We start from the raw sequence: 22115 nt of genomic DNA on the forward strand, positions 1-22115 counted from the left end.
GGTTTAGAGAACCCCAAAGTGTATCATGGAGTTCACCTGACCCACAACTTTTAATAGATTCTGATATGGGGAGCACACGGCCCACTCTACAGGTGTGGTACAGCAGAAATAGAAATGTTTTTTTAAAGCAAAACAATGTTTATTCTGTGAACTCAAGTTAACCTTTTTGAAACATACAGTGAACAACTTAGCAACCATTAATTCAAATACAACCCCAAAGAATACAACACTAAGTAATCCTTAATAACTTCCCAAACAACATCCAGAAGACAAAAGAAACACCTTTTAACAGAAGCGCATCGGGTTTACATTCACTACTGAAAAATTTATAATTCTGAATTCACCAAATGATCAAGAGATAGTCTTTTCATGGCAGAGAGATCAACAGTACACCTGCTCTGCCTGGCTTCAGCTCCAACACTGAAAACGAAACCAAAAAAACACCGACACACCCAAGCTTTTCTCAAAGTGAAACTAAAAAGCAGAGCCAGAGCTCAGCTCTACCCACACTCTGACATCACTGCAGTAACATGAGCAGACAGACATTTCTTCAAGTGACATTCTCATGACACCTTTGAGTAAAGGGCCAGCGATAAGTGGAGATTGACAAAGATGTCGTGGACAGAAAGACAAAATGTAATCGGAAAAGGTGTAATACCAGGCCCTTTACCTCCTCCCTGCTCACCATCCAACGGCCTAAATACTTTTTTCAGGTGAGACAGCGCTTCACATGCATGTCCTTCAATCTGGTCTATTCCATTTGCTGCTTCCAATGCGGTCTACTCTATACTGGAGAGACTAAACGCAGATTGGGTGGCTACTTTGCAGAACACCTCCAGTCCTTCCACAGGCAGCAGCCAAACTTCCCTGTCGCTGCCATTTCAACTCACCGTCCTGCTCTCACGTCCACATGTCCATCCTTGTCCTGCTGCAATGTTCCAGTGAAGCCCAGCGCGAACTGGAGGAACAGCAGCTCATCTTCCGATCAGGCACCTTACAGCCTTCCGGACTTAACATTGCGTTCAACAACTTAAGACTGTGAACTCTCTCCTCCACCTTCACCCCATTTTTATTTCTATCAATCCATTTTAATTTCTTGCATCGATCTGTTTTTCCCTCACCATTTCCCCCCCCCCCCCCCCCCACCTACCCCACCCCACTTGGGCCATCAGTTCCAAGTTGCCCTTTGACACACTGCTCACCTCTGTTCTGCCATTGACACATTCTAATCTCTTAATGTGCCAAAAACATCTCTCCATCCCGGTTTGAGGGTGGTGGCTCTTTTTCTACCGCACATTACGGCACTAATGACCACCTTTCGGTATCATTGTTTGTTTGGTCTTGTGGGTTGTGGTTGTATATTTCACGGCCCTTGAGTGAGGCCGGGTTTTGTGTTGTGGGTTTGTGCCCAGGTGGACCGGGAATGCCCAAACTGGGTTCACGTTTCCAGTCAGGATCTGGAACGAACCCGGCACGCCAGGCCTGGACTTTCCCCTTGGTTTTTTTTTTAAACAAGGCAACTCGACCCAAAATTGGCACAACAGGTGAAACGGTGGCAGGATTTTAAACGCAAATGACATTCAAAACAAATTGCGTTTCCACAATCTTTGGCACTAGTTTTTAAAAAAACATTGCGCTAACAGCCAGCCCTTTCCAGAAAACCAGCAATGGGTGAGGCGATCAAAATTGCGAGTTTCCACTAAGGGACGGTAACGGATTGGCAATATCGCTGGACTAATAATCCAGAAGCCCACACTAATGCTCTGGGGTCAGGGGTTCAAATCCCACCACAGCTGCTGGGGGAATTTAAACGTAATCAGCACATCTGGAATATAAAGGTAGTCTCCGTAATGGTGACCATGAAACCATCGTAAAAACCCATCTGGTTCACTCATGTCCTTTAGGAGGAGAAATCTGCCTTGCTTACCCGCCTGGCCTACATGTGACTACAGACCCACAATAACATTGCTGACTCTTAACTGAACTGCCCCCTTCTGAAATGGCCTCCTCGCAACTCACTCCGTTGTATCAAACCAGAAAATGCTGGATAAACTCAGCCGGTCTGGCAGCATCTGTGGAGAGAGAAACAGAGTTCTCGAATTCGATAAAATTCTGTACGTTTCTACCTTCAGTTCTGTACACCGATCATTTAGATTCCAAAATGTTGGGTGCAATCTACCGACCACTTCGCGCCCGACTTGGAGCGTGATGTGGCCGGTAGATGCCGGGTGAGGCCTCCCGTGGGCTTCCCGGCAGCCACAACGCCTCGCGATATATACCCAAGTCCCGCTGGGCGGTGTGAACAGAATGCCGCTTATAATGGATGGGACCAAGCCGTGCGTGCTTGAGTCCCCAGGGTGGCCTCAGCCACTCCGTACTGGTCCACACAAACCTGGACTAGACGGAATGGCACCCAGGGGTGGGTCACCCAGGCCATTGGAGGCCCCTGGGTGGCCAGGGATAGTGCAGGACGCCCCCCCCCCCCGGAACCCGAGCACCATGGCACTTCCACCCTGGACCTGCCAATGTGCCCGGGTGGCACCGCAAAGCCAGCTGGACCCACTCCCAGGGTGCCCTGGTTCCAGGTGCCAGTGGTCACGGCCTGAGGGGTACATGCCCATGAAAGGAAGTTTTTGGGGGGGGGGGGGGTTGAACGATGTGGGGGTGCAGGGCAGTTATGCGGGGGTCTCTGGGAGGTTGGGGGGGTGATGGGTAGGGGGCCTGGAAGTGGGGGCCTGTAAGAGGGTGTGGGGGGGCCTGGAGAGGGGGGGGGGGGGGTCTTCAGGGACCACAAAAAGTGACTTAAATAAGTGTGGTGAGATAGCGATAGGGAACCAGCAGGAAGCTCCCAGCAAAACCCGCCACAAATGACACTTAGAAACATTTCCATTAGATTGCGCCCATTTTCTCTCTCCACAGACGCTGCCAGTCCGGCTGCGTTTATCCAGCATTCTCTGTTTCTATTTCAGATTTCCAGCATCTGCAGTATTTTGCTTTTATTTCTTAGTTGTATCAAACTGCTACAGAAAAAAAGCAGTGCGGGTGCAACCTACTCCGCTGGCCTTGGTTTACATCCCAAAAATTAATATATAAAAATTGTGCTCCTTTGTGGTGGCTCTATTAAGGTGGATCCTTGTAACACAAAAGTGCTAGAATGTTTTAAAAGCATTAATGTAATTTTTAAACTTACAAATAAATTGCCAGTTGTACTCCAATGTCACTAACAAATGGTACAGTACATTTTTTGTTTCAATCCAATTTCTTTCCAGGTGGTGGCACAGTGATATTGTCACTGGACTAGTATTCCAGAGACTCAGGGTAAAGCTCGGAGGACCTGGGTTCGAATCCCACCATGGCAGATGGGGAAATTTGAATTGAGTAACACTCTGGAATTAACAATAGAGGCGGCACAGTGGCACAATGGTCAGCACTGCTGCCTCACAGCGCCAGGGACCCGGCTACGATTCTGACGTCGGGTGACTGTCTCTGTGGAGTTTGCACATTCTCCCCGTGTTTGCCTGGGTTTCCTCCCTCAGTCCAAAGATGTGCAGGTTAGGTGTATTGGCCATGTTAAATTGTCCCTAGATGGGGTTACAAGGATAGGGTGGGGGATTGGGCTGAGGTTAGGGTGCTCCTTCGGAGGGTTGGCGCAGACCCGATGGCCTCCTTCTGCACTGTAGGGTTTCTATGATTCTACGAAGCTGTGATTAAAAATGCTTAAATTTTATGTGATAAACCTATTTTCAGTTGTGTTAATCAAAACTGCACAAGGTTGCTAACTATGTCAGAATAACTATTGGAAAAAAAATAGCATTTTAATGCGCTGCTTGATGGCTTTGGTTAATGTGGCACATTGAACACTCGATGATATAGCATCATAAGGGGCCATTCGGCCTGTCATGTTCTGCTAACTCGGCTAGTCCCACTCAATCGTCCTGTCAATATTTTCCCTCCAGGTGCTGAACCAATTGCTTTTTGAGAGCCACAATTAAATCCACCTGCAGTCGAGATTCAATCCATTTACTGCTTAAAAAACGCTTTCTGGATTGTTTCTTATTGCCATTCAGCTTAAATCCCGTCTCTTTTCGCCAGTGAGAACAGTTTCCCACTCTGCTCTGCACTCATGAATTTGGACTTGTATGTCAAGTCTTCCCTTCTCAAAGGAGAACAACCTTTCGAGTACAGAAGTAGGGATATGTTGCTGCAATTATACAGGGCCTTGGTGAGGCAACACCCAGAATATTGTGTATAGTTTTGGTCTCCTTTTCTGAGGAAGGATGTTCTTGGTCTCGAGGGAGTGCAGCGAAGGTTTACCAGACTGATTCCAGGGATGGCGGGACTGTCATTTGAGGAGTGATTGACTAGGTTGGGATTGTTCACGCTGGAGTTCAGAAGAATGAGGGGGAATCTTATAGAGACTTATAAAATTCTAACAGGACTAGACAGGGAAGATGCAGGGAAGATGTTCCCGATGGTGGGTGTGTCATTGAATATATTCAATGGCGGCTAGATATAGCACTTGGGGAGAATGGGATTAAAGCTATGGGGAGAAAGCAGGATTAGGCTATTGAGTTGGATGATGAGCCATGATCGTGATAAATGGCAGAGCAGGCTCGAAGGGCCAAAAGGCCTCCTCCTGCTCCTATCTTCTATGTATCTATGTAACCCCGGCTTCTCCAATCTATCCACGCAACTGAAGTCCCTCTTCCCTATAATATATTATTGTAAAACTCTTCTGTACCCTCTCTAAAGCCTTCACATTCTTACTAGAGTGGGGTGCCCGGAATTGGACACAAGACCCCAGTTGTGGTTGATTTGTAAATAAGTTTGAGCGTAAATAAATGGGTGCTTCCCGAAAGGGGCACGATCTTGGGTGCAATTTGCACCCGGAATGCCAATCGCACCCAAAGTAGAAACCTGTCGCCCTTGTGTTTAACTCTTCAGCTGTTGCCAGCTTGACAGGGGATTAATACCCCTCAGAACTGGCAGAATTCTGGCGCTTGAGCATTCACACGCTGCCTCTGCATAACATGTTGCTGTCTCACTCATCCTCTCTCTTTCTCTTGCTTAGGGTTGCAGTTTGAGTTCATTAACCCGATCTTCGAGTTTTCCAAGGGCATGAGGAAGCTGCAGTTGGATGATGCCGAGTATGCCCTGCTCATTGCCATCAACATCTTCTCCGCAGGTTTCTCTTCACTTTTGTTTGTTTAATTTTTTGATGATTGGAATTATTCTCTGCTCACCATGAAAGCAAGGAATGGGATGTCTTCCCTTTTGAGGCATTCCAGCGCCAACACCAATTAATACAAATCATCTACTGTGCAACTTGACGTTGAAAGGATCTTTCCCCTGACTGGGCAGTTTAGGCTAGGGGGCCATAGTAAGAGGCCAGTCATGTAGGACCGAAATGAGGAGAAATTTCTTCACTCAAAGGATTGTGAATCTTGGAATTCTCAACCACAAATGGGCTGTGGGATAGTCATTCGACCGAGAGATTGAAAAGTTTTTGGACATTGGAATCGAGGGAAAGGGTGGGGGGTTTTTGGTTAACTAATTCGCTCACGGGATGTGGTCATCGAGGCCAGCATTTATTACCCATCCTTAATTGCCCCTTCAGAAGGTGGCGGTGAGCCGTCTTCTTGAGTCGCTGTAGTCCGTGTGGTGTAGGTACACCCGTAATGCTGTGGGGGAGGACTTTGACCCAGCGACAGTGAAGGAACGACGATATATATGAAGGAACGATGATATATTTCCAAGTCGGGATGGTGTGTGACTTGGAGGGGAGCTTGCAGGTAGCGGTGTTGAGATAGCAGGTCAGCCATGGCGCGGGCATCACAGACTGTGCCAGTATTTCTTGCCCATCCCTAATTGCCCTTGAGGGGCAGTTAAGAGTCAACGATATTGCTGTGGGGTCTGGAGTCACATGTAGGCCAGACCAGGTAAGGACGGCAGATTTCCTTCCCTGAAGGACATTAATGAATCAGATGGATTTTTCCGATAATCGACAATGGTTTCATGGTCACCATTGGACTTCTTAATTCCAGATATTTTATTATTTTATCACCTGCCGTGGTGGGATTTGAACCCAGGTCCCCAAAGCATTATCCTGGGTCTCTGGATTACTAGTCCAGCACCAATACCACTATGTCACCGCCTCCCCAATGATCTGCAACAGACGTGAGGGGCCGAATGGTCTTCTCCTCCTATTTCTAGTATTATATTGTAAATAAAATTCTATATGATCTGCTCCAGATTGCCCCTGAGCCCCAAGCTAAGTCCTCACCGCACCAATTTTCGACTTCCTGTACTGGCTAATTTTCAGTATGACTTTGTGTCGTGCATAAGCATAGACAGCTTTCAATTCAGAAGGCAAATTGCATGTTGGCCTTCATTGCAAGGGGATTGAAGTACAAAGATAAAGAAGCCTTGCTAATATGACACACAGCTATTGTGAGACCACATCTGGAATATCATGTGCAGTTTCAGTCTCCGCAGTTAAGGAAGGATAGACTTGCATTGGACGCAGTACAGCAAAGATACATTAGATTTGTAAAGGCAAATTACTGCAGATGCTGGAATCTGAAACAAAAACAGAAAGTGCCGGACAATCTCAATAGGTCTGACAGTATTTGTGGAGAGAAAAGGGAGTCTGGATACTCTTTGTCAAAGCTTTGTCAAAACTTCTATAAATACAGTACAGAATCCGGATTTATTTTCATTCAGAATTTCTGACTCCGCAGACCGCCCGAATGTTCAAGACCATCAGTTAGTTGAGAGGCTCCAGCAGCCGTACGTTGAGGCACTTCATTCGTACTTGCGCATCAAGAGACCAAAGGTAGGCTTGACAATGCAGGAAACAGAAGGACGTGCACCTGTACAGTGCCTCCCGCAACCTCACGGCACCCCAAAAATGCTTTACAGCCCAGGAAGGGATTTTGAAGTGTTATCACTGTTGGTAACGAAGGAGATGTTGCTGAGAGGATGCTGTAACAATAGGTATATTGTAAGGAATACGAAGGGTTAACAATTTGATGTTAATACTTCTCAACACCAGATGGAGATAAGGAGCAGTAATATAAATATCATGTGACTCTTGGGATTCTGGGAGAAGGTGTTTAGGCGTGAGAGAGATTAGTTGCATAGCGTAGAGTTCTGTAGTTAGAGATATCGTATAGTTTTCATGGTAGCACAGTGGTTAGCACTGTTGCTTCACAGCTCCAGGGTCCCAGGTTCGATTCCCACCTTGGGTCACTCTGTGCGGAGTCTGCACGTTCTCCCTGTATCTGTCTCCCTGTCCCAAAAGACGTGCTGTTAGGTAGTTTGGACATTCTGAATTCTCCCTCCGTGTAGCCGAAAAGGCACTGGAATGTGACGACTAGGAGCTTTTCACAGTAACTTCATTGCAGTGTTAATGTAAGCCTACTTGTGACAATAAAGATTATTATTATTCTAAAAACTTATACGAATGTTATTTAAGTAGTGTAAATACATCAGCTATGTTCATTTACTTAGTTTGATGTTCTTTGTTCAACACTACGTTCTCCGGGCAGCACGGTGACCTAGTGGTTAGCACAGCTGCCTCATGGCGCTGAGGTCCCAGGTTCGATCCCGGCTCTGGGTCACTGTCTGTGTGGAGTTTGCACATTCTCCCCGTGTCTGTGTGGGTTTCGCCCCCACAACCCAAAAATGTGCAGAGTAGGTGGATTGGCCACGCTAAATTGCCCCCTAATTGGAAAAAATAATTGGGTAATCTAAATTTAAAAAAAACACTACGTTCTTAAGGCATCCTAATTTACGAGACGGAGAACATCGCAGATGGTAGATTCAGAAATCCTCAGCGCATTTTACTTTTTAAAAAAATGGATGTGCAATTGCAATTCAATAATCCACAGGGCTCGATGTAGCAAGAGCAGGAAAGTGGGATTAGTCTGAATAACTCATTATTGGTCAGCCACAGACTCGACGGGCCGAATGGCCTCCTTCAGTGCTAGATTTGTGCACAGCAAGGTCCCACAAACAGCAACGCTGTAATGACCAGACGGTCTCGGTTTTTAGGTGTTGGTTGAGGGATATATATTGGCCAGGGCATCACAGGGAGAACTTTTTCGCTCTCTTCTTCGAAAAGGTGCCACACAATTGTTTGGCGAGCCTCGGTGTTAATGTTTCACCTGAAAGGTGAGACGACTCTCGCGGTGCATCCCTCCCGCCACCATTACTGCCTTGGACATGGCAGCCTGGCTCTTTGTTCTCCAGCCTTTGGAGCTGAGCTTGAACTCACGACGTTCTGCCTCGGTGGCGCCATTACTACCTACTGGAGTCAGCGTTGTTACTATACTTGTACCAATCCTAAGGGCGCTCGATTCTCGATGGTGCTTGGAATAGGAAAGCGTCTCATTTCCCACGCAAAAATTTCCTCAACTTGATTCACACGAGGGGCGGCACGGTGGCGCAGCGGTTAGCACTGCTGCCTCCACGGCACCGAGGACCCCGGGTTCGATCCCGGCCCCGGCTCACTGTCCGTGTGGAGTTTGCACATTCTCCCCGTGTCTGTGTGGGTCTCACCCCCCACAAACCCAAAGATGTGCAGGGTAGGCGGATTGGCCACGCTGAATTGCCGCTTAATTTTTTTTTTTAAGCTTCACACGATTGTTGGCAAAACAAAATTGGAGCGGGGAAATTATAAAAGAAAATGCAAAACCTTTGTTGATAAATTTTCATTTTAAATTATATGTACTGAATGCGTTTAAAATTATGAGGGCCTTTGTTGGTGGAGACAGAGAGGGACTGTTTCCACGAGCAGGGGGACGCAGATTGAGGATAATTGGCAAAAAACCTCAGGGGGTATGATGAGAAATGTATTTGCTGAACGAGCTCTCATGATCTGAAATGTGCTGCCTGAAATGGTGCAAGCAGATTCAATAATAGCTTTACAAACGGAACTGGCTACATTATTGAAAAGCAAAACAAGTGCAGGGCTGTGGGGCAAGTGCAAGAGGGGAGACCCAGCACAGACATGATGGGCCAAGTGGGCCTCCTTCTGTCCAGTAAGATTTTAAAAACTGTCAAATGCCCACATAATGGATTAGATGCTTGAATGTTTACCACTGGCAGGATGGTCTCCAGACGTCGTCGATTTATGTCAACTGATACTGATGGAAGAACTAGAGAGGAGATGAGGATTTGTTTTTGCACAGTTTTACAGAATTTACAGAGCAGAAGAAGGCCATTCGGCCCATCGAGTCTGTACCGGCCCTCGGAAAGAGCGCCCTACTTAAGCCCATGCCTCCAGCCTATCCCAGTAACCCCACCTAACCTTTTTGGACACTAACAGCAATTTAGCATGGCCAATCCACCTAACCTGCACATCTTTGGATTGTGGGAGGAAACCGGAGCACCCGGAGGAAACCCACGCAGACACGTTACAATCCTGAATGCAGTGCCTGAGAGTGAGGTGGAAGCAGGTTCAATAGTAACTTTGGAAAGGGAATTGGATATGGTGACGCAAAAAGAAACATTAGCGGGGCTGCAGGGAACGGGCAGGAGAAGGAGGACTAATTGGATTTCACAGAGCTAGCACAGATGCAGTGGGCCAAATGGGCGCCTCTCTGCGCTGGACAATTTGGTGAGTGACGTTCCTTTCTTTCTTACAGGACCACCTGATGTTCCCTCGCATGTTGATGAAGCTGGTCAGCCTTCGGACCCTGAGCAGTGTCCACTCGGAGCAGGTCTTTGCCCTCAGGCTTCAGGACAAGAAGCTGCCGCCCCTGCTCTCTGAAATTTGGGACGTTCACGAGTGAGCGGAGCAGAGCGGGGCGGAGTAGACTTTTTTTTTAAACTGAGAAACGGATGGGGCGGGGGGAAAAAAATCTGCCTGTTTTTAAAAAAAAAAAACAACTATAACCCAAAGGACAAAAAGATCCAAGAAGTGCTGACCAACGTGTGGATGAGGGAAGATTTAAAAAAGAAAAGAGACGATATCAAACTTTACATGGATATAGGACTTGGATGTCCGGATCTTGAGGAGACATCTGTTAGTGCACTTACTGAATTGAGCTCCAATGAGAGTCATATGTCTTCTGGGTTCTTGACTTGGTGGTATTGTTACCACGTCTCACTCTCTCCTTTGTTCATTGTTTAACATGCATCGTTTACTGACTCCCCCAGAAAAAGATTTTAACTGTTTTCCCCCCCCCCCCGCGGGATTTTTTAGTTGTTGCTGTTGTCCACTAATATATGAGTTCGCTGATTTTTTTTTCCCCCCCCCCCCCTCAAAGATCACGTTTTCAAAAAAGAGATGAAGTTCAGTCTGGCGCTGGGAGGCGGGCTGCCGCGGAGACTGTACGCCTGCGCCGCTACGTTCCCACGAGAGTTTTAGTCGTGTTTCAAAACGCAGGGAGTTGGATCTTGCTGCCGAATGGGCAACCGTATGGCAGAGAAGAAGCCCGTTTAATTTTATGACAAGCATAAGCACTACATCCTGTTGCGGAGTGATAATGACCTTGCGATTCACTGTTGGCTGTGTGACTGGGGCATCCATTTAGTTTTTTTCTCCCAAAGGATTATCTCAATCAGGGAACCTGCTGATGTGAATTGCACAAAGTCTCCCCCCCCCCCAAACCCCTGCTCATTATGTTCGGATGCCCGTGATATTTTGGACTTCTCAAGATGTGGCCGTCGTTTGCGCATTTATTGCCCATCCTCAATTGCCCTTGGGGAGGCAGCCTTCTTCACTACAACTGAGTGGTCTTTTGGAGTTAAGAGCCAACCATCTGGCTGTTTGGGACGGGAGCGTCTCATGTAGGCCAGACCGCCTAAGGATGGCAGATTTCCACTCCTAAAGGAACAGGTGGTGACTGTGTGAGGTGCGAAACTGGTTGCATTCTGCCAACCAGTCTTGGGGGGGGGAAGGGAGGAGACTACCGTTGAGCATTGCCGCTGGTCTAGGTTGAAGCCTTGGTTATTTTCCTTCCTGTAACGAACGCACGAGTCTCTATGTCTCTCAAAGGCGTTCTGTCGATGTCTGTCCTGTATCTCTCAATCTACCCGTTTGTATGTCTCGTTATCTCTGGGCCTCATTTATCACTGGATTGACCCGATCTAGTATGTATGTGTTGAGTTCTCTGTGCGTCTGTCTGTCTGCTTTTCACTTCCTTTGTGTGTGTGTGTGTATGTGTGTCCGATCTCGCTGTCTAATTTCATCTCTTAATTACGAACATCGAATACTTTCCTCAGTACCTATCTGACTTTGACATGGTAGCACAGTGGTTAGCACTGTTGCTTCACAGCTCCAGGGTCCCAGGTTCGATTCCCAGCTTGGGGCACTGTCTGTGTGGCGTCTGCACGTTATCCCCGTGTCTCCGTGGGTTTCCTCCTGGTGCTCCGGTTTCCTCCCACAGTCCAAAGATGTGCAGGTTAGGTGGACTGGCCATGATAAATTGCCCTTAGTGGCCAAAAAAATAGGTTAGGAGGGGCTATTGGGTTACGGGGGTAGGGTGGAAGTGAGGACTTAAGTGGGTCGGTGCAGACTCGATAGGCCGAATGGCCTCCTTCTGCACTGTATGTTCTATGTTCTGTGTGGGTTTCCTCCGGGTACTCCGGTTTACTCCCACAAGTCCCAAAAGATGTGCACGTTCGGTGGATTGGCCATGCTAAATTGTCCCCCCCAAAAAAGGTTAGGCGGGGTTACTGGGATAGGGTTTAAGTAGGGTGCTCTTTACAACGGCCAGTGCAGACTCGATGGGCCGAATGGCCTCCTTCTGCACTGTAAATTCTATGATTCTATCCAACTTTAGGACGTTCACACGAGTGGGAAAAAGAGAGAGAAAATGCAGCCAGGAGGAGAAAAGTGAACAAAGACAATTTTTTTTATATTAAAAAGGGAAAATTGAGGTAAGTGGGAATATATGCAAAGACATGGGTATGAACACCTAAGCCAAAATTAATCTGATTTAGACATCTGGTTATCGGTGGACTGCTTCAGATGCGTGTTCTTGTTCTGAAGCGTATGAAGGCAGTTCTCCCTTTGTATTCCGCTTTGGGGAGCAGGGAAACGGGCAGCATATTGCTGCACCATTACCGATCGCTGGGCAATGTTGGGTATCACTCCACTGCCCTCTCCCTATGCTCAAAAACATTTTGCAAACAAAGTGATTTGAAAAGAGCGTATCTTTCACACAAATGACTGCTGTCAGTATATTCAGCACTGTCTTGTATGAATCATTGATTTGCGCCTCCCCCCTCTCAATATTTGCACAGCAAGAGGACATATTAAATGCCTCCCTTGCTTTGTTCCTTGTATATTTCCTGGGGTTTCACTCCTCTGGGTGTGTTAACTCAAAAAAAGGTATTCAGATAGTGACCGGGAACTGAATGGCCTTCTCTCGTCCCACGCTCCTCCTAATTTCTCTCCTCTTGAAGGCACTTAAGGTTTCTGGCAGTGGAGATTTCAGGGATGGGGATGGGCACCTTCCGGTATCCCTCCTAAGCAACCCTAACAGAGGATGATCCCTAACGGTGATTGTCTGTTCCTCAAGGGTATAAGCGCTCAAGCTCGAATCGCGCTCTTGTTCGAAGGTGACACCACTTCCCACCCCTAACCGGAGATTTGTTCCTGGGCTGTCTCGCCCAAGAGTCTGCGACCCAATGGTAGTGACCCCAGCTCGAGATGGGGCAACTCAGCACGGACTGGGAGCCAAACCTGAGGCCACTGTGCCCTCCACCCTTGACTCAAACCCCCTCTGATTCCCAGATTGCGTCAATGACCATGTCCACCTGCACAGTCACTGGCCAGACTAACTCGACGATAGTGAAACCATTTTCATGGCTCAATTGCTTACGGATTTATCATAAAGAGGTTGGGGGTCCAATTCACTTCCATGCCGGAGTATTCGTATTTTAGACTTTTCCCTCATTAATTGTATTCTCCTTTCCTTCCTGTTTTGGTTAGGGGGGGGGGGAGAGAGAGAGCGGGATTGGGCACGGGCGGATCTGCGAGAGCAGGCAGGCTAACCTGCTCCCAGATGTTTGTCTATGTTGTAATTGTAAATAGGGCCTATGCCCCAAGAATGAAAAGGAAATTGAAGGCTGAATGTTTTTTTTTCAATTTATGATTTGGGGAAGCACTTTAGAATGAATAAAAGCATCGTGAGTTTTAACTTTAGCTTTTTTTATTTACTCCCCTGAAGTTCCAGGTACCTTTCTGTTGATCTTGAATGGAATTCTCACAGCACACACACACACACACACACCTCGAATGTACAAAATTACTGTTTGAATGTTTGTTCTGTTGAGGGTTTTTCCATGGAGATTTTTCCTCCTTATTTTCTTTGCGTAGTTCTGTGTAATAAGGAAACGTGCCTCATTGCTGCTGTATCGACCAAAAAACTTGCTTCCTATTCGCACAGTCCTGCCGATTGACTGCACCCGGGCTAACGGTTGAAACTCCTCGCCCTTAATTTCTGCTCCGCTTAGAAAGGCCATGGATGAGGGCAGCACAGCGGCGCAGTGGTTAGCACTGCAGTCGCACGGTGCCGAGGTCCCAGGTTCGAACCCAGCCCGAAATCACTGTCAGTGTGGAGTTTGCACATTCTCCCCGTGTCTGCGTGGGTTTCGCCCCCACAACCCAAAGGTGTGCAGGGTGGGTGGATTGGCCACGCTAAATTGCCCCTTAATTGGAAAAAATGAATTGGGTACTCTAAATTTTTTTTTTAAAGTAAAGCTATGGACTGATATAAGTTTCAAGCAGAAATTGTATTTCCTCATTTGCTGTATCTTTAAGCTTTCCCCATGGGCCTGCTCCATGTGTTTAGGATTTGAGCAGGTGGGGCGGTGGAGGTGGGGGGGGAAATCGGGCTAAATTTAATTTCTTACCTGTCTGTGCGCTGGAGAGAAGCACATTGTTGGATGTTGCGCCAATATTGATGGGGGTTGACACTCCCTATCTCGCAATTGTGATTCAGAAAACGGGTGATGTCGCACAGCAAGGTTTTAGAAGTTCAGGGATGTTAGCGTCGGCGGAAGTGAAGCACTTTCCATTTTGAAAGCCCCAGTGTCGGCGCTGGGCATTCACGTGTCAGTTTGCACATAGTGGGTACCACATCACACTGACTCTCCGAAATAACATGCTAGATTTGTCCTGCGGTGGCTTGAGACTGCATAAGTGAATTTCCCTTGAGAGTCATACAGCCCCCAAAGAGAATGCATTCCATTCAGCAGAGGTATCTTTTAACAAAGAACAATACAGCACGGAAACAGGCCCTTCGGCCCTCCCAGCCTGCGCCGATCACGTGTCCTATCTAGACCAACCGCCTGTATCTATACTCCATCTGTTCATGTGCCTATCCAGATAAGTTTTTAAAAATAAATTTAGAGTACCCAATTATTATTTTTTTCCAATTAAAAGGCAATTTAGCGTGGCCAATTCACCTACCCAGCACATCTTTGGGTTGTGGGGGTGAAACCCACGCAGACACAGGGAGAATGTGCAAACTCCACACGGACAGTGACCCAGGGCCAGGATTCGAACACGGGTCCTCAGCGCCGTGGGCAGCAATGCTAACCACTGTGCCATGTGCCGCCCTTCAGATATGTCTTAAAGGTCGCTAACGTATCTGCCTCAACCACCTCACTTGGCCGTGCATTCCAGGCCACCATCACCCTCTGTGTAAAAAAGAAAACTTGCTCCGCACATTTCCACTGAACCTTTCCCTGTCCTCACCTTGAACTTGTGCCCCCTTTTAATCCAAAGGTCAAGGGCCAAAGTTGAACCCACTACACCATCCAGAACCTATTACAGAAAGGTAAAAGGCTTCATCTCTACCCTGTGCATGAGGGAAAGAGCGAGTGGACAGGAGAAAGGGTGGGACGAAAGCAAAGACATGGTATAACTTGCGTGTCCTGACCATGAATGGCTACTTGGTCTCCAGCCCTCCCCCGTTCTCTCGCCACCTCACCTGAGGGTGATGATGAATCTCGCTGGGTATCGGACCATGGGTGCTATTGGTCACCTGATCCAAGTGGTCATCCATCTTGTGACCCCAGCTGGACTGCATAAGCAATACCGTCACACTGTTCCCTGCCTGAGTGCAGTTCCTTTCCTTGAATTTGGGTTTTATTTTCAGGTCTGCGGGGAGCTGAGAGCTCTGCCAAAGGGCCTCTGCCAACACAGCTCCGAAGCCAGCCATATTTTTCCTTTCTGTCTCCCTCAAGAACACTTGGGAGGTAATTTTAGCGATGGTGTAAAATGGGATGATAAGGGATCTTTCACGCCCCATCCAATTTTCCAAGTTTGAAGATCTCCAGTTTCTACAGCCAAATTATTTTATTTATTTATTTTTTTATTACTTTTCCTGAGTTACGAAGCCAGGGCTCAAAGTGTGGACCGGGGCGAACCCCTAATCCAGCTCCTTGCCTGCTCCAAAAAACAATCCCAAATTGAATCCAATTCATGATCCCCACAAGAGAGACATACCAGATCTGAGCCAAAAGGCAGAGCAGATACTACACTTGATCATAGCCAAAAGGCCGAGAAGCGATAGCTACAGCCAAATTATAATGATTGCCTTTGAGTTCTGTCGCACCCGGGCAAAATGGTAGTACAGTGGGAGTGCAGGTTCTGCGGCTCTGGCTTCTGCAAGCAGCCATTCTTCATGTGTGAGTCTAGACAGTGAGTGCTGACAGTTTGAGTTGTACATCACACACCGCGCACATGTTAAAAGGCTTAAGGGTGATGTTCACCACGGAGGGGATTGGCATCATTCTGCTAGTTAATTGCTGAGCGATGCCCTGTACTAATCTGACACAGCTCAATGATGCTAATAAAATTCAGCCCGATGCATTTGGGGAGTTGAATGTTTTCATTTGAAGAGCTCGCATACAGGATCAGTAACTGTTTGGGAAAGACTTCTGGGTTAGCCATTGTTTTTTTGGCAATTAAAATATTAATCTGAATCCGTTGCCGCTGGGACTGCAGTGTGTTGTTCTGTTGTTTCCATCAGACGTGACTTGCTCCTCCTCGGCTTTACTCTGGTATTTCCTCAGAGGCATTCTCTGCTCTGCCTTTCCTTCCCCCGCAACCTCCTTTACACATGCACTTGGAACTGGAGGAGCCCTAAGGAAATTCCCTGGAGGCCCGAGGCCGTCAGGAGCAGCCCGCAGTGAATGAATAAATCCATGTAAACTAGTACAGCTTTTCATATTCCTTCTCGAGGCTTAATGTTGACTGAGTTGCCGATCAGATCATTCAACCAGTGACGGTCCCGAGGCTGCCCGACGGTTTAATTATCACTTGTCTTATGCAGATTTGTCCTTGGAATGCGTTGTTAATTCCTAGAAGAGTCAGTCTAGGAAGCTTGAAATGCTTATCGGTTAAACTGTCTGAAAAACAAGACGGCAGATGCTGAAGGTCTTAGGTTAAAACAGCAACAGAAGGTTTTAAAAAAATCCTCCAGAAATACTCAGCAGGGAGCAGCTGTGGAGAGAAAAACGAGAGCCTGGGAAATTAGAAATATAATGGGCGGGATTCTCCGTTGCCCGATGCCGATATCGTAATCGGCGATCAGGCGGAGAATCAACTCCGACACGCAGATCAGGGTCCCCTCGGAAGTGGCATAATCGCGTCACGTGCCGCACGCCGTTGCAACGGCATTGGCGCGTCATCGGCAGTCCCTCCCCCGATGCTCCGCCCCTGATTGGCCGGGTTCCCGACCGCGGGGTTGACGTGTGGTCTGAGCGGTCGGGAACCCGGCGTGGCGGCTGCGGACTGTGTCCAGCTCGGCCGGGAACTGTGCTGCTGGCCGGTGGGGGGCTTCCGCGAGGGCTGGTGGGGGGTGGCCTATGGGGTCACGGCTGGCGGGTCGGGTCCGTGTTGTATGGCGCGACATGTGCAGATCATCAACGTGCGCATACGTGGCCAGGGACTTGACCATTCTCCAGCCGTTTTTTGCGGACCCAGAATCGGTGAGGGTTCAGCGCCGATTGTGGCATCGAAAAACGGGCATCGCGCCGCCCCAAAGGTGAGGAATGCTCCGCATCTTTGGGGGCCGAGCCCCAGCTTTAAGGGGCTAGGTCGGCGCCGGATGAATTTCCTCCCCTCCAGCTGGCGGAAAAGGCCTTTGGTGCCCGGCCAGCGGGCGTGGAAATGACATCTCCGGGCAGTGCATGCGCGGGAGCGTCAGCGGCCGCTGACGGCATTCCCGCGCATGCGCAGTGGAGGGAGTCTCTTCTGCCTCCGCCATGGTGGAGACCGTGGCGGAGGCGGAAGGGAAAGAGTGCCCCCGCGGCACAGGCCCGCCCACGGATCGGTGGGCCCCGATCGCGGGCCAGGCCACCGTGGGGGCACCCCCCCCCGGGGCCAGATCGCCCCGCGCCCTCCCCAGGACCCCGGAGCCCGCCCGCGCCTCCTTGTCCCGCCGGTAAGGTAGGTGGTCTAATCTACGCCGGTGGGACAGGCATTTTAGCAGCGGGACTTCTCCGGGCCGGAGAATCGCGCGGGAGGGCCCGCCAACCGGCGCGGCGCGATTCTGCCCCCGCCGAATCTCCGGTGCCGGAGACTTGGCAACCGGCAGGGGCGGGATTCACGCTAGCCCCCGGCGATTCTCCGACCCGGCGGGGGGGTCAGAGAATCTCGCCCCTGGTAACTTACAATTTCTTGGGAAATAAAACCGGCATTACCCACTATACATAGAATTTACCGCTCATGACTTCCGGTTGCGGCTATGCGGAGCTAAGCCGCACATTTCGGCGGCTCCTGCTGGAACGGACTTTTGGGCTCTCCAGAGGAGCCCCAACGGCAATTTTCCGACGACTTCCCGTGTGGGAAGGTGAGAACAAGGTCCCCCTTCCATAGTATATGGAGTGGCCCAGAAGTGGAGCGGTCAAAAAAGCGGTTTTGGAGCAGCGAAAGAAGCGAGGGAGAAAAAACAAGATGGCGGAGGGCGGAGATCGAGCAGCATGGGGGCCAGAGCAGCAGGAGTTTCTCAGGCGCTGTGTGGAGGAGCTTAAGAAAGAGGTGCTGGCGCCACTGCTGACGGCGATTGAGGGGCTAAAGGAGACACAGAAGGCCCACGGGGTAGAGATTCGGGAGGTGCGGGAAAAAGCCGCAGAGAACGAGGACGAGATCTTGGGCCTGGCGGTGAAGGTGGAGGCGCACGAGGCGCTGCACAAGAGGTGGGCGGAAAGATTCGAGGACCTGGAGAGCAGGTCGAGGAGGAAGAATCTTCGGATTCTGGGTCTCCCTGAAGGGGTGGAGGGGGCCGATGCCGGGGCATATGTGAGCACGATGCTCAACTCGCTGATGTGTGCGGAGGCCTCACCGAGTCCTCTGGAGCTAGATGGGGCTCATCGGGTCCTGACGAGGAGACCCAAGGCCAAGAGCCGCCAAGGGCGGTAGTGGTGAGGTTTCATCGTTTCGTGGACAGAGAGTGTGTCTTGAGATGGGCCAAGAAAGAGCGGAGCAGCAGGTGGGAAAATACGGTGATCCGAATCTATCAGGACTGGAGTACGGAGGTGGCAAAGAAGAGAGCTGGTTTTAATCAGGCCGAGGCGGTGCTGCATAGGAAGGGGGTGAGATTCGGAATGCTGCAGCCAGCGCGATTGTGGGTCACATTTCAGGATCAACACCACTACTTTGAAACGCCTGAAGAGGCTTGGACGTTTATACAAACTGAAAAGTTGGACTCAAACTGGATCTGTGGTTGTGGGGGGGATGTCGGTTGTATACAGGGTTTTGACTATGTGTAGGGAATGTTCCACGGGTTGGGCGATGGATGGGGATGGGGGAAGAGTTCTGATGGGGAGACTGTGGGAGAATGTGGGCGCCGGTGCTGGAGGGAGGGGAGGCCCAGGGATGGGGGAATTGGGATAAGGCCGCAACAGGAGCTGCGCCAGAGGGGGCAGGGCTGGTTCAGGAAAGCGCAGGCTTTTTCCCGCGCTAGGGAAGGACGGAGGGGGGGGGGGGGGGGGTGGAGGAGTGCACACTGATGGCTGGGGGTGGGGGGGGGGGGGGAGGAGGAGGGGGGGATTTCCACACGGGGGGGGTCAACAGGAGTCAGCTGACTTACGGGAGTGTTAGGGGGGAGCAAAAGAGCTTGATATGGATCTAGCGGGGAGAGGGGGGGGGGAAATAGGGTTGCTGCTGCATTGGCCGAGGGGGAACTGGAAACAGAAGAGGTGGGTGGGGCGGGGGTCCCCCCCTGGGGGACTGGAGGGTGCGGGAGGCGCGGGCACGGGACTGGCCTAGAAAAGGAGATGGCTAGTCGGCAGGGGTGGGGGGGTGGGAAGCCCCCCAATCCGGCTGATAACGTGGAATGTGAGGGGCCTGAATGGTCCGGTTAAGAGGGCCTGAGTGTTCGCGCACTTAAAGGGACTGAAGGCAGACGTAGTCATGCTTCAGGAGACACATTTGAAGGTGGCAGAGCAGGTCAGGTTAAGAAAGGGATGGATAGGACAGGTATTCCATTCGGAGCTGGATGCGAAGAATAGAGGGGTGGCAATACTGGTGGGGAAGCGGGTGTTGTTTGAGGCCAAGAATATAGTAGTGGACAATGGAGGTCGATACGTGGTGAGCGGTAGGCTGCAGGGGGCGTGGGTGGTATTGGTAAACGTATACGCCCCGAACTGGGACGATGCTGGATTTATGAATCGTATGTTGGGGCGCATTCCGGACCTGGAGGTAGGAAGCTTGATAATGGGGAGGGATTTCAACACGGTGTTGGACCCAGCATTAGATCGTTCCAGATCTAGGACGGGGAAGAGGCCAGCTGCGGCCAAGGTGCTTAGGGGGTTTATGGACCAGATGGGGGGGCGGGGGGGAGTAGATCCTTGGAGATTTGCTAGGCCCCTAGCCAGGGAATTTTCTTTTTTTTCCCACGTACACAAAGCCTACTCTCGGATAGATTTTTTTGTTTTGAGCAGGGCGCTGATCCCGAAAGTGGAGGGAACGGAGTACTCGGCCATAGCCATCTCAGACCATGCCCCGCACTAGGTGGAGCTGGGAGAGGAGAGGGACCAACGCCCGCTGTGGCGTCTGGATGTGGGATTACTGGCAGATGAGGTGGTGTGCGGGAGGGTACGGGGGTGCATTGAAAGGTATTTGGAGGCCAACGACAACGGGGAGGTGCAGGTGGGGGTAGTATGGGAGGCACTGAAGGCGGTGGCCAGGGGAGAGTTAATCTCCATCAGGGCTCACAGGAAGAAGAGAGAGGGCAGGGAAAGGGAGAGGTTAGTGGGGAGATCCTAAGGGTGGACAGGAGATATGCAGAGGCCCCTGAAGAGGGACTACTTAGGGAGCGGCGAAGTCTCCAGACGGAATTCGACCTGTTGACCACAGGGAAGGCAGAGGCACAGTGGAGGAAAGCACAGGGGGTGACGTACGAGTATGGGGAGAAGGCGAGCCGGATGCTGGCACATCAGCTCCGTAAGAGGATGGCAGCGAGGGAGATAGGTGGAGTCATGGATGGCAGGGGAACTATGGTGCGAAGTGTGGTGAAAGTAAATGAGGCATTTAAGGCATTTTATGAGGAGCTGTACAGATCTCAGACCCCAGCGGGGGAAGATGGGATGCAACGATTTCTGGATCAACTGAGGTTCCCGAGGGTGGAGGAGCAGGAGGTTGCTGGTTTGGGGGCGCCAATTGGGTTGGAGGAGCTGATTAAAGGACTGGGGAGCATGCAGGCGGGGAAGGCCCCGGGACCAGATGGGTTCCCGGTTGAGTTTTACAGGAAGTATGCGGACCTGTTAGCCCCGTTGCTGGTGAGGACTTTCAATGAGGCAAGGGAGGGGGGGACCCTGCCTCCGACAATGTCCGGGGCGCTGATTTCTCTGATCCTGAAGCGGGACAAGGACCCACTGCAATGTGGGTCGTATAGGCCGATTTCGCACCTTAATGTGGATGCTAAGTTGCTGGCAAAAGTGCTGGCAACGAGGATTGAGGACTGTGTCCCGGGGGTGATTCACAAGGACCAGACGGGATTTGTAAAGGGCAGGCAGCTAAACACCAATGTGCATGATTATCCTAAACGTGATTATGATGCCATCGGTGGAGGGAGAGGTGGAGATAGTGGCAGCTATGGACGCGGAGAAGGCCTTTGACCGGGTGGAGTGGGAGTATCTCTGGGAAGTATTGCGGAGGTTTGGGTTTGGGGAGGGGTTTATCAGTTGGGTTAAGCTCCTTTACAGAGCCCCGGTGGCGAGTGGGTTACGAATCGGCGAAGGTCGGAGTATTTTCGGCTGTATCGAGGGACGAGGCAGGGGTGCCCCCTGTCCCCCCCTGTTGTTTGCATTAGCAATTGAGCCTTTGGCCATGGCATTAAGGGAGTCCAGGAAATGGAGGGGGGTGGTCCGAGGGGGAGAGCAGCACCGGGTGTCGCTGTATGCAGACGACCTGTTGCTGTATGTGGCAGATCCAGTGGAGGGGATGGTGGAGGTCATGCAGATCCTAAGGGAGTTTGGGGACTTCTCGGGCTATAAGCTCAATGTAGGGAAAAGTGAGCTCTTCGTGGTGCATCCAGGGGACCAGGGAAGAGGGATAGACGAGCTACCGCTGAGGAGGGCGGAAAGGAGCTTTCGTTACTTGGGGATCCAGGTAGCTAGGAGTTGGGGGGCCCTGCACAAACTTAATTTGACTCGGCTGGTGGAGCAGATGGAGGAGGACTTCAAACGATGGGATGTGTTGCCACTCTCGCTAGCGGGCAGGGTACAGTCGATTAAAATGATGGTCCTCCTGAGGTTTCTTTTTGTGTTCCAGTGCCTTCCTATTATGATTACCAAGGCCTTTTTTAAGCGGGTAGGTAAGAGCATCATGGGTTTTGTGTTGGCAAACAAGACCCCGAGGGTAAGGAGGGGGTTTCTGGAGCGTAGTAGGGACAGAGGAGGGCTGGCGTTGCCGAATCTGGGTGGCTACTATTGGGCAGCCAACGTGGCGATGATCCGTAAGTGGGTAACAGAGGGAGAGGGGGCGGCACGGAAGAGGTTGGAGATGGCGTCCTGCAAAGGAACGAGCCTGAGGGCGCTGGTGACGGCACTGCTGCCGCTCTCGCCGACAAGGTACACCACGAGTCCGGTGGTGGCGGCAACGCTAAAGATCTGGGGGCAGTGGAGACGACACAGGGGTGAGATGG

The 22115-nt window shown here is 50.4% G+C and overlaps 1 protein-coding gene and 1 pseudogene across 3 annotated transcripts in view; one reads left to right on the forward strand and one right to left on the reverse strand.

Annotated features, from left to right (window-relative positions):
• LOC140403966 (DNA polymerase delta catalytic subunit-like) overlaps positions 1–22115 on the forward strand; it is a 306416-nt gene that overhangs the window by 40905 nt on the left and 243396 nt on the right. For 2 of the 3 annotated variants that reach the window (XM_072492263.1, XM_072492264.1), the window contains exons 9-10: positions 5072–5185; positions 6741–6835. In XM_072492263.1, coding sequence (XP_072348364.1) covers positions 5072–5185; positions 6741–6835 — 209 coding nt within the window. Of the gene's footprint in view, positions 1–5071; positions 5186–6740; positions 6836–9650; positions 13155–22115 lie in introns of those variants that run through there. The other variant, XM_072492265.1, reaches the window with a different exon arrangement.
• On the reverse strand, positions 15334–15534 carry LOC140404160 (U2 spliceosomal RNA; annotated as a pseudogene).

The sequence above is a fragment of the Scyliorhinus torazame genome, chromosome 29, assembly GCF_047496885.1.
Source record: "Scyliorhinus torazame isolate Kashiwa2021f chromosome 29, sScyTor2.1, whole genome shotgun sequence".
Lineage (NCBI taxonomy): Eukaryota > Metazoa > Chordata > Chondrichthyes > Carcharhiniformes > Scyliorhinidae > Scyliorhinus > Scyliorhinus torazame.